Source organism: Oncorhynchus keta, chromosome 28, assembly GCF_023373465.1.
Source record: "Oncorhynchus keta strain PuntledgeMale-10-30-2019 chromosome 28, Oket_V2, whole genome shotgun sequence".
NCBI lineage: Eukaryota > Metazoa > Chordata > Actinopteri > Salmoniformes > Salmonidae > Oncorhynchus > Oncorhynchus keta.
Genome location: NC_068448.1, coordinates 2,416,230 through 2,429,013, shown reverse-complemented (window position 1 = coordinate 2,429,013; position 12,784 = coordinate 2,416,230). Strand labels below are relative to the sequence as shown.

The 12,784-nt window shown below is 40.0% G+C and overlaps 1 protein-coding gene across 50 annotated transcripts in view; it reads left to right on the top strand.

Moving 5' to 3' along the window:
• The window catches only part of tfe3a (transcription factor binding to IGHM enhancer 3a), a 59,415-nt gene that overhangs the window by 23,455 nt on the left and 23,176 nt on the right, over nucleotides 1-12,784 (top strand). For all 50 annotated transcript variants that reach the window (XM_052484388.1, XM_052484368.1, XM_052484352.1 and 47 more), the window contains exon 5: nucleotides 3,056-3,151. In XM_052484388.1, the coding sequence (XP_052340348.1) occupies nucleotides 3,056-3,151 (96 nt within the window). The remainder of the gene's footprint in view (nucleotides 1-3,055; nucleotides 3,152-12,784) is intronic.

Here is a 12,784-nt window from a genome sequence, read left to right as displayed (position 1 = left end):
TGTGTGTGTGTGTCTGCCTGTCTGTCTGTCTGTCTGTCTGTCTGTCTGTCTGTCTGTGTCTGTCTAACTGCCTGTCTGTCTGTCTGTGTAGCTGCCTGTCTGTCTGCCTGCCTGCCTGTCTGTCTGTCTGTCTAGCTGCCTGTCTAGCTGCCTGTCTGTCTGCCTGTCTGTCTAGCTGCCTGTCTGTCTAGCTGCCTGTCTGTCTGACTGGGGCTGGTCTGTCTGTCTGTCTGACTGGGGCTGGTCTGTCTGTCTGTCCAGCTGCCTGTCTGTCTGACTGGGGCTGGTATGTCTGTCTGTCTGTCTGACTGTCTAGCTGTCTGTATGTCTGTCTGTCTGTCTAGCTGTCTGCCTGTCTGTCTGCCTATCTGTCTGCCTGTCTGTCTGTGTAGCTGCCTGTCTGTTTGACTGGGGCTGGTCTGTCTGTCTGTCTGACTGACTGGGGCTGGTCTGTCTGTCTGTCTAGCTGCCTGTCTATCTGACTGGGGCTGGTATGTCTGTCTGTCTGCCTGTCTGTCTGACTGTCTAGCTGTCTGTCTGTCTGTCTGCCTGTGTGTGTCTGTCTGTCTGTCTGTCTGTCTGTCTGTCTGTCGAGCTGCCTGTGTGTGTGTGTCTGTCTGTCTGTCTGTCTGTCTGTCTGTCTGTCTGTCTGTCTGTCTGTCTGTCTAGCTGCCTGTCTGTCTGCCTGTCTGTGTAGCTGCCTGTCTGTCTGCCTGTCTGTGTAGCTGCCTGTCTGTCTGACTGGGGCTGGTCTGTCTCCTGTCTAGCTGCCTGTCTGTCTGACTGGGGCTGGTCTGTCTGTCTGTCTGTCTGTCTGTCTGTCTGTCTGTCTGTCTGACTGGGGCTGGCCTGTCTCCTGTCTCCTGCACCTTGCTATGTGTACTCAGTAGAAAATGGTTCTGTCAAATACAACAGTTCTAGACTAATGGCCTCTGCACACTTCACACCACAGAGACTTCAGTTAAAGGTGTACTCCACTGTCTGTTGCTCTGTATTCATCCTGAATTAACACATTACAGATTCAAGCTTTTTTTTTTTAAACTTCTGAAGTAAAATCAAATGAATTTGCCCCTGAAGGGGGTTGAAACAAGTTGTATTAAAATGTAATTTAACTGGATTTTAAATTCAGTTGGTCAAAAAAAGGTCTTACTCAGACAATAAGGAGGGGTTGAATTTCAGGAAGGAAGGAAAGAGCCTGAGTAAGACACGTCGTAAAATATTTGTGCCTTAAAGTGCTGTGTGGAGTGGTTTTTAGTTAGAGGTTAGGTTAGTTAAAGGTTCGGTTAGATCAGTTAGAGGTTAGGTTAGATTAGTTAGAGGTTAGGTTAGTTAGAGGTTAGGTTAGATTAGATTAGTTAGAGGTTAGGTTAGTTAGAGGTTAGGTTAGATTAGTTAGAGGTTAGGTTAGTTAGAGGTTAGGTTAAATTAGGTTAGTTAGAGGTTAGATTAGTTAGAGGTTAGGTTAGATTAGGTTAGTTAGAGGTTAGGTTAGATTAGTTAGAGGTTAGGTTAGATTTGTTAGAGGTTAGGTTAGTTAGAGGTTAGGTTAGATTAGGTTAGTTAGAGGTTAGATTAGATTAGTTAGAGGTTAGGTTAGATTAGTTAGAGGTTAGGTTAGATTAGTTAGAGGTTAGGTTAGATTAGTTAGAGGTTAGGTTAGATTAGTTAGAGGTTAGGTTAGTTAGAGGTTAGGTTAGGTTAGTTAGAGGTTAGGTTAGTTAGAGGTTGGGTTAGTAAGCGGTTAGGTTAGTTAGACGTTAGGTTAGTTAGAGGTTAGGTTAGTTAGAGGTTGGGTTAGTTAGAGGTTAGGGTAGGTTAGTTAGACGTTAGGTTAGTTAGAGGTTAGGTTAGTTAGAGGTTAGGTTAGTTAGAGGTTAGGTTAGTTAGAGGTTAGGTTAGATTAGTTAGAGGTTAGGTTAGATTAGTTAGAGGTTAGGTTAGATTAGTTAGAGGTTAGGTTAGTTAGAGGTTAGGTTAGTTAGAGGTTGGGTTAGTTAGACGTTAGGTTAGTTAGACGTTAGGTTAGTTAGAGGTTAGGTTAGTTAGAGGTTAGGTTAGTTACAGGTTAGGTTAGTTACAGGTTAGGTTAGGTTAGTTAGAGGTTAGGTTAGTTAGAGGTTTTCTATGTATGACTCACCCTTTCTCACCCTGACTAAACCGGTCTAACACGCTATCTCAGTCTGGCTGTATGTCTGACCCAAGGTGCTGGGGAGACCAGTTATCAGGGAGACCAGGGAGAAGGCCAGCATCCCGGAGTCGCCTCTTCACTGTTGACATTGAGACTGGTGTTTTGAAGGGTACTATTTAATGAAGCTGCCAGTTGAGGACTTGTGAGGCGTCTGTTTCTCAATACTAGACACTCTAATGTACTTGTCCTCTTGCTCAGTTGCGCACCGGGGCCTTCCACTCCTCTTTCTATTCTGGTTAGGGCCAGTTTGCTCTGTTTTGTGAAGGGCGTAGTACACAGCGTTGTACGAGATCTTCAGTTTCTTGGCAATTTCTCGCATGGAATAGCCTTCATTTCTCAGAACAAGAATAGACTGACGAGTTTCAAAAGAAAGTTATTTGTTTCTGGCCATTTTGAGCCTGTAATCGAATCCACAAATGCTGATGCTCCAGATACTCAACTAGTCTAAAGAAGGCCAGTTTTATTGATTCTTTAATCAGGACAACAGTTTTCAGCTGTGCTAACATAATTGCAAAAGGGTTTTCTAATGATCAATTAGCCTTTTAAAATGATAAACTTGGATTAGCTAACATAATGTGCCATTCGAACATAGGAGTGATGGTTGCTGATAATGGGCCTCTGTACAGCTATGTAGATATTCCATTAAAAATCAGCCATTTCCAGCTACAACAGTCATTTACAACATTAACAATGTCTACACTGTATTTCTGATCAATTTGATGTGATTTTAATGGACAAAAAAATGGCTTTTCTTTCAAAAACAAGGTCATTTCTCAGTGACCCCAAACTTTTGAACAGTAGTGTATATGTGTATGTATATACACATATATATATCCTCTACTGACCCCTGCGCTGTCTGTCTTTCAGATGGAAGATGTGATCGATGGCATCATCAGTTTTGAATCCGGTCTCAACGATGAGTTCTTTCAGTTGATCGACCCTGGACTACAGCTAGCCAACACGGTAGGTAGCCTTCTGTAAGTTGATGGACTCTGGTCTACAGCTAGCCAACAGGGTAGGTAGCCATCTGTAAGTTGATGGACTCTGGTCTACAGCTAGCCAACAGGGTAGGTAACCTTCTGTAAGTTGATGGACTCTGGTCTACAGCTAGCCAACAGGGTAGGTAGCCATCTGTAAGTTGATGGACTCTGGTCTACAGCTAGCCAACAGGGTAGGTAACCTTCTGTAAGTTGATGGACTCTGGTCTACAGATAGCCAACAGGGTAGGTAACCTTCTGTAAGTTGATGGACTCTGGTCTACAGCTAGCCAACAGGGTAGGTAGCCATCTGTAAGTTGATGGACTCTGGTCTACAGCTAGCCAACAGGGTAGGTAGCCATCTGTAAGTTGATGGACTCTGGTCTACAGCTAGCCAACAGGGTAGGTAACCTTCTGTAAGTTGATGGACTCTGGTCTACAGATAGCCAACAGGGTAGGTAACCTTCTGTAAGTTGATGGACTCTGGTCTACAGCTAGCCAACAGGGTAGGTAGCCTTCTGTAAGTTGATCGACTCTGGACTACAGCTAGCCAACAGGGTAGGTAACCTTCTGTAAGTTGATGGACTCTGGTCTACAGCTAGCCAACAGGGTAGGTAGCCATCTGTAAGTTGATGGACTCTGGTCTACAACTAGCCAACAGGGTAGGTAGCCATCTGTAAGTTGATGGACTCTGGTCTACAGCTAGCCAACAGGGTAGGTAGCCATCTGTAAGTTGATGGACTCTGGTCTACAGCTAGCCAACACGGTACGTAGCAAAATATCATACCAAAAACATATGACTATGCATTCACTCCTGGAGATGAATGAATCATCTGTTGGCCCACTTCTTCAAGTGAAACACACCTAGTAAGCCTTCTTGTAGATTGCTATCGCAGCAAGCAGTTAATAATGGAATCCTCTTCTCTCTTCACTGAAAGTTGACCCTCGCTCTTATTGGCTTATCAACACATTGATAGCTGCATCTCTGTTTGTTCGTCATTGATTTGTTTTGGGGGGGCAGTTGAATGTCTATTCCGAGACAGTGGAATCCAGTCTGGCTGTGAAAGTAAACACACTTGTGACAGATGGCCAGAACAGGGCTAGAGCAGGCCAGGGTTACAGCAGGGCAGGGTGGGGTCAGCATGGTGCAGGAGGATAGGGAGGGGGGCTGCCTGGGTGTAGAATGCTGATAGCTTAACTGTGAAGAATGTGGAGAGAGTTGGCCAACTAAGAAGACTAAAGGTTAGCTAACGGTGGACTGGCGAGAAATAGAGGAGAGGTGTTTTTTTTCTCTCTCCTGAACATGTTTCCCCATTTCTCAACCGCCTGTTCTGAGAGAAAGGGGAAGCGGCTGAGTGTGAGAGCAGTTTGGTTCGGAGGGAGAAAGATGAGGATAATGGTTGTTCTGCAGGAGCAGCAGCAGCATGATGATAACAAAATAAACAAGATGATTGAGGTAAACTAATTTATTGTTGTTCTGTGGAATTTGTTTGTAGTTGGATGAGATAAGAAGTTTTGTTTTTTTAGTTTGTTTGGATTTGTTTAGGTTTTACATTCTCACTGAATTGATTTTGACATTGAAGCTGTCTACAGGGTCTATCTTAACTTGAAACTGAGATATAGACATGGTAACAACGTGGTTATTACTGTATTCTGTTAATGAAACTGAGATATTGTCATGCTAACAACGTGGTTATTACTGTATTTTGTTAATGAAACGGAGATGTTGTCATGCTAACAATGTGGTTATTACTGTATTCTGTTAATGAAACTGAGATATAGACATGCTAACAACGTGGTTATTACTGTATTCTGTTAATGAAACTGAGATATAGACATGCTAACAACGTGGTTATTACTGTATTCTGTTAATGAAACTGAGATATTGTCATGCTAACAATGTGGTTATTACTGTATTCTGTTAATGAAACTGAGATATAGACATGCCAACAACGTGGTTATTACTGTATTCTGTTAATGAAACTGAGATATTGTCATGCTAACAATGTGGTTATTACTGTATTCTGTTAATGAAACTGAGATATAGACATGCTAACAACGTGGTTATTACTGTATTCTGTTAATGAAACTGAGATATAGACATGCTAACAACGTGGTTATTACTGTATTCTGTTAATGAAACTGAGATATAGAGATAACACACTCTGCACGGTGCCTGTTAAACTGTTAGCACACTCTGCACGGTGCCTGTTAAACTGTTAGCACACTGCACGGTGCCTGTTAAACAGATAGCACACTCTGCACGGTGCCTGTTAAACAGTTAGCACACTCTGCACGGTGCCTGTTAAACAGTTAGCACACTCTGCACGGTGCCTGTTAAACAGTTAGCACACTCTGCACGGTGCCTGTTAAACAGTTAGCACACTCTAAACGGTGCCTGTTAAACAGTTAGCACACTCTGCACGGTGCCTGTTAAACTGTTAACACACTCTGCACGGTGCCTGTTAAACAGTTAGCACACTGCACGGTGCCTGTTAAACAGTTAGCACACTCTGCACGGTGCCTGTTAAACAGTTAGCACACTCTGCACGGTGCCTGTTAAACAGTTAGCACACTCTGCACGGTGCCTGTTAAACAGTTAGCACACTCTGCACGGTGCCTGTTAAACAGATAGCACACTCTGCACGGTGCCTGTTAAACTGTTAGCACACTGCACGGTGCCTGTTAAACTGTTAACACACTCTGCACGGTGCCTGTTAAACAGTTAGCACACTCTGCACGGTGCCTGTTAAACAGTTAGCACACTCTGCACGGTGCCTGTTAAACAGTTAGCACACTCTGCACGGTGCCTGTTAAACAGTTAGCACACTCTGCACAGTGCCTGTTAAACTGTTAGCACACTCTGCACGGTGCCTGTTAAACAGTTAGCACACTCTGCACGGTGCCTGTTAAACAGTTAGCACACTCTGCACGGTGCCTGTTAAACAGTTAGCACACTCTGCACGGTGCCTGTTAAACTGTTAGCACACTCTGCACGGTGCCTGTTAAACAGTTAGCTCACTCTGCACGGTGCCTGTTAAACAGTTAGCACACTCTGCACGGTGCCTGTTAAACAGTTAGCACACTCTGCACGGTGCCTGTTAATCTGTTAACACACTCTGCACAGTGCCTGTTAAACAGTTAGCTCACTCTGCACGGTGCCTGTTAAACAGTTAGCTCACTCTGCACGGTGCCTGTTAAACAGTTAACACACTCTGCACGGTGCCTGTTAAACAGTTAACACACTCTGCACGGTGCCTGTTAAACAGTTAGCACACTCTGCACGGTGCCTGTTAAACTGTTAGCACACTCTGCACAGTGCCTGTTAATCTGTTAACACACTCTGCACGGTGCCTGTTAATCTGTTAACACACTCTGCACGGTGCCTGTTAATCTGTTAACACACACTGCACGGTGCCTGTTAATCTGTTAACACACACTGCACGGTGCCTGTTAATCTGTTAACACACTCTGCACAGTGCCTGTTAAACTGTTAGCACTCTGCACGGTGCCTGTTAAACAGTTAGCACACTCTGCACGGTGCCTGTTAAACAGTTAGCACACTCTGCACGGTGCTTGTTAAACAGTTAGCACACTCTGCACGGTGCCTGTTAAACAGTTAGCACACTCTGCACGGTGCCTGTTAAACAGTTAGCACACTCTGCACGGTGCCTGTTAAACAGTTAGCACACTCTGCACGGTGCCTGTTAAACAGTTAGCACACTCTGCACGGTGCTTGTTAAACAGTTAGCACACTCTGCACGGTGCCTGTTAAACAGTTAGCACACTCTGCACGGTGCCTGTTAAACAGTTAACACACTCTGCACGGTGCCTGTTAAACAGTTAGCACACTCTGCACGGTGCCTGTTAAACAGTTAGCACACTCTGCACAGTGCCTGTTACACAGTTAGCACACTCTGCACGGTGCCTGTTAAACAGTTAGCACACTCTGCACGGTGCCTGTTAAACAGTTAGCACACTCTGCACGGTGCCTGTTAAACTGTTAACACACTCTGCACAGTGCCTGTTAAACAGTTAGCACACTCTGCACGGTGCCTGTTAAACAGTTAGCACACTCTGCACAGTGCCTGTTAAACAGTTAGCACACTCTGCACCGTGCCTGTTAAACAGTTAGCACACTCTGCACGGTGCCTGTTAAACAGTTAGCACACTCTGCACAGTGCCTGTTACACAGTTAGCACACTCTGCACGGTGCCTGTTAAACAGTTAGCACACTCTGCACGGTGCCTGTTAAACAGTTAGCACACTCTGCACGGTGCCTGTTAAACTGTTAGCACACTCTGCACGGTGCCTGTTAAACAGTTAGCACACTCTGCACGGTGCCTGTTAAACAGTTAGCTCACTCTGCACGGTGCCTGTTAAACAGTTAGCACACTGCACGGTGCCTGTTAAACTGTTAGCACACTCTGCACGGTGCCTGTTAAACAGTTAGCACACTCTGCACGGTGCCTGTTAAACAGTTAGCACACTGCACGGTGCCTGTTAAACAGTTAGCACACTGCACGGTGCCTGTTAAACAGTTAGCACACTGCACAGTGCCTGTTAAACAGTTAGCACACTGCACAGTGCCTGTTAAACAGTTAGCACACTCTGCACGGTGCCTGTTAAACAGTTAGCACACTCTGCACGGTGCCTGTTAAACAGTTAGCACACTCTGCACGGTGCCTGTTAAACAGATAGCACACTCTGCACGGTGCCTGTTAAACAGTTAGCACACTCTGCACGGTGCCTGTTAAACTGTTAACACACTCTGCACGGTGCCTGTTAAACAGTTAGCACACTCTGCACAGTGCCTGTTAATCTGTTAACACACTCTGCACGGTGCCTGTTAATCTGTTAACACACTCTGCACGGTGCCTGTTAATCTGTTAACACACTCTGCACGGTGCCTGTTAAACTGTTAGCACTCTGCACGGTGCCTGATAAACTGTTAACACACTCTGCACGGTGCCTGATAAACTGTTAACACACTCTGCACGGTGCCTGTTAAACAGTTAGCACACTCTGCACGGTGCCTGTTAAACAGTTAGCACACTCTGCACGGTGCCTGTTAAACAGTTAGCACACTCTGCACGGTGCTTGTTAAACAGTTAGCACACTCTGCACGGTGCCTGTTAAACAGTTAGCACACTCTGCACAGTGCCTGTTAAACAGTTAACACACTCTGCACGGTGCCTGTTAAACAGTTAGCACACTCTGCACGGTGCCTGTTAAACAGTTAGCACACTCTGCACAGTGCCTGTTACACAGTTAGCACACTCTGCACGGTGCCTGTTAAACAGTTAGCACACTCTGCACGGTGCCTGTTAAACAGTTAGCACACTCTGCACGGTGCCTGTTAAACTGTTAACACACTCTGCACAGTGCCTGTTAAACAGTTAGCACACTCTGCACGGTGCCTGTTAAACAGTTGGCACACTCTGCACAGTGCCTGTTAAACAGTTAGCACACTCTGCACCGTGCCTGTTAAACCGTTAGCACACTCTGCACGGTGCCTGTTAAACAGTTAGCACACTCTGCACAGTGCCTGTTACACAGTTAGCACACTCTGCACGGTGCCTGTTAAACAGTTAGCACACTCTGCACGGTGCCTGTTAAACAGTTAGCACACTCTGCACGGTGCCTGTTAAACTGTTAGCACACTCTGCACGGTGCCTGTTAAACAGTTAGCACACTCTGCACGGTGCCTGTTAAACAGTTAGCTCACTCTGCACGGTGCCTGTTAAACAGTTAGCACACTGCACGGTGCCTGTTAAACTGTTAGCACACTCTGCACGGTGCCTGTTAAACAGTTAGCACACTCTGCACGGTGCCTGTTAAACAGTTAGCACACTGCACGGTGCCTGTTAAACAGTTAGCACACTGCACGGTGCCTGTTAAACAGTTAGCACACTGCACAGTGCCTGTTAAACAGTTAGCACACTGCACAGTGCCTGTTAAACAGTTAGCACACTCTGCACGGTGCCTGTTAAACAGTTAGCACACTCTGCACGGTGCCTGTTAAACAGTTAGCACACTCTGCACGGTGCCTGTTAAACAGATAGCACACTCTGCACGGTGCCTGTTAAACAGTTAACACACTCTGCACGGTGCCTGTTAAACAGTTAGCACACTCTGCACAGTGCCTGTTAATCTGTTAACACACTCTGCACGGTGCCTGTTAATCTGTTAACACACTCTGCACGGTGCCTGTTAATCTGTTAACACACTCTGCACGGTGCCTGTTAAACAGTTAGCACACTCTGCACGGTGCCTGATAAACTGTTAGCACACTCTGCACGGTGCCTGTTAAACTGTTAACACACTCTGCACGGTGCCTGTTAAAGAGACACTTCATCGTTGTTCAGCTTCATATTCATCATCTCCAGCACCAGCCCTAACATTATGATGTTCACACGCGTGACTGCAAGTCGCTCAGGATAAAGGCGTCTGCTGATTGGCACAGTATATATTAAACACAGTATTTATTAAACACAGTATATATTAAACACAGTATTTATTAAACACAGTATTTATTAAACACAGTATATATTAAACACAGTATTTATTAAACACAGTATTTATTTAACACAGTATTTATTAAACACAGTATATATTAAACACAGTATTTATTAAACACAGTATATATTAAACACAGTATTTATTAAACACAGTATATATTAAACACAGTATTTATTAGACACAGTATATATTAAACACAGTATTTATTAAACACAGTAATTATTAAACACAGTATTTATTAAACACAGTATATATTAAACACAGTATTTATTAAACACAGTATATATTAAACACAGTATTTATTAAACACAGTATTTATTAAACACAGTATTTATTAAACACAGTATATATTAAACACAGTATTTATTAAACACAGTATATATTAAACACAGTATATATTAAACACAGTATTTATTAAACACAGTATATATTAAACACAGTATATATTAAACACAGTATTTATTAAACACAGTATTTATTAAACACAGTATTTATTAAACACAGTATATATTAAACACAGTATTTATTAAACACAGTATTTATTAAACACAGTATTTATTAAACACAGTATTTATTAAACACAGTATAATTTAAAACACAGTATTTATTAAACACAGTATTTATTAAACACAGTATATATTAAACACAGTATTTATTAAACACAGTATAATTTAAAACACAGTATTTATTAAACACAGTATTTATTAAACACAGTATATATTAAACACAGTATATATTAAACACAGTATTTATTAAACACAGTATTTATTAAACACAGTATTTATTAAACACAGTATATATTAAACACAGTATTTATTAAACACAGTATTTATTAAACACAGTATTTATTAAACACAGTATTTATTAATCACAGTATATATTAAACACAGTATTTATTAAACACAGTATTTATTAAACACAGTATAATTTAAAACACAGTATTTATTAAACACAGTATATATTAAACAGTATATATTAAACACAGTATTTATTAAACACAGTATTTATTAAACACAGTATATATTTAACACAGTATATATTTAACACAGTATATATTAAACACAGTATATATTAAACACAGTATTTATTAAACACAGTATTTATTAAACACAGTATATATTAAACACGGTATTTATTAAACACAGTATATATTAAACACAGTATTTATTAAACACAGTATATATTAAACACAGTATATATTAAACACAGTATTTATTAAACACAGTATTTATTAAACACAGTATTTATTAAACACAGTATTTATTAAACACAGTATATATTAAACACAGTATTTATTAAACACAGTATTTATTAAACACAGTATATATTAAACACAGTATTTATTAAACACAGTATAATTTAAAACACAGTATTTATTAAACACAGTATTTATTAAACACAGTATTTATTAAACACAGTATATATTAAACACAGTATTTATTAAACACAGTATAATTTAAAACACAGTATTTATTAAACACAGTATTTATTAAACACAGTATATATTAAACACAGTATATATTAAACACAGTATTTATTAAACACAGTATTTATTAAACACAGTATTTATTAAACACAGTATATATTAAACACAGTATTTATTAAACACAGTATTTATTAAACACAGTATTTATTAAACACAGTATTTATTAATCACAGTATATATTAAACACAGTATTTATTAAACACAGTATTTATTAAACACAGTATAATTTAAAACACAGTATTTATTAAACACAGTATATATTAAACAGTATATATTAAACACAGTATTTATTAAACACAGTATTTATTAAACACAGTATATATTTAACACAGTATATATTAAACACAGTATATATTAAACACAGTATTTATTAAACACAGTATTTATTAAACACAGTATATATTAAACACGGTATTTATTAAACACAGTATATATTAAACACAGTATTTATTAAACACAGTATATATTAAACACAGTATATATTAAACACAGTATTTATTAAACACAGTATTTATTAAACACAGTATATATTAAACACAGTATTTATTAAACACAGTATAATTTAAAACACAGTATTTATTAAACACAGTATATATTAAACACAGTATTTATTAAACACAGTATAATTTAAAACACAGTATTTATTAAACACAGTATATATTAAACACAGTATATATTAAACACAGTATAATTTAAAACACAGTATTTATTAAACACAGTATATATTAAACACAGTATATATTAAACACAGTATTTATTAAACACAGTATACTTTAAAACACAGTATTTATTAAACACAGTATTTATTAAACACAGTATATATTAAACACAGTATATATTAAACACAGTATATATTAAACACAGTATTTATTAAACACAGTATTTATTAAACACAGTATATATTAAACACAGTATTTATTAAACACAGTATTTATTAAAATGCCGGCTTTCTATGTTTTCTACATCGATCTATTTGAATGTTTTTCTATGGTATGTTAATACTCTGTAATACTCTGTAAGCATGGCCACAGTGGGGACAATGGGCAAAGAGGAAGGAGTTTTAAAGGAACATAGGTATATTTAAAGATTTGTGTCATGTCCATCCATGGAGTTCTGTTTTTTTTCCATGACTCCCAAAGTATTGTTCACATTGAGAGTTTTTAGTTTTTAGTTTTTCCTTCTGTCTTTTCAGATTTACTGTTATTTTGTTTGTACATTTAGTGATTTATACCGGTCAGTGGTAGCTTTCTGGTTGTGCTGTTTTGGATGAATATAATGTAGAGTATCTATTTGATTAGAGGTTGAAGCCTGTCCACTGGGCAGAGAGAGAGGTGAGAGGTCATTACCGTGTTATACCTTGGCTAGGGTTGCAAAAAAAGTCCAGTTACCCCCCCCCCAAAAAAATTCTGTTTTTTATTTTCTTCCATAAATCCTGTTTGGATGTTTCCAGATTTCCTCGTTATTCCCTCCTGATTCCAGGAATCTACTTTCCAACCAGGATTTCTGCAGAACCAGGGGAATTTGAGGAAAGATACCAGAATTTTGCAACCCGAACCTCGTCTGATATGTAGACATTAGACGGAGTCTGGAATTCACATGATCAACGGTCCA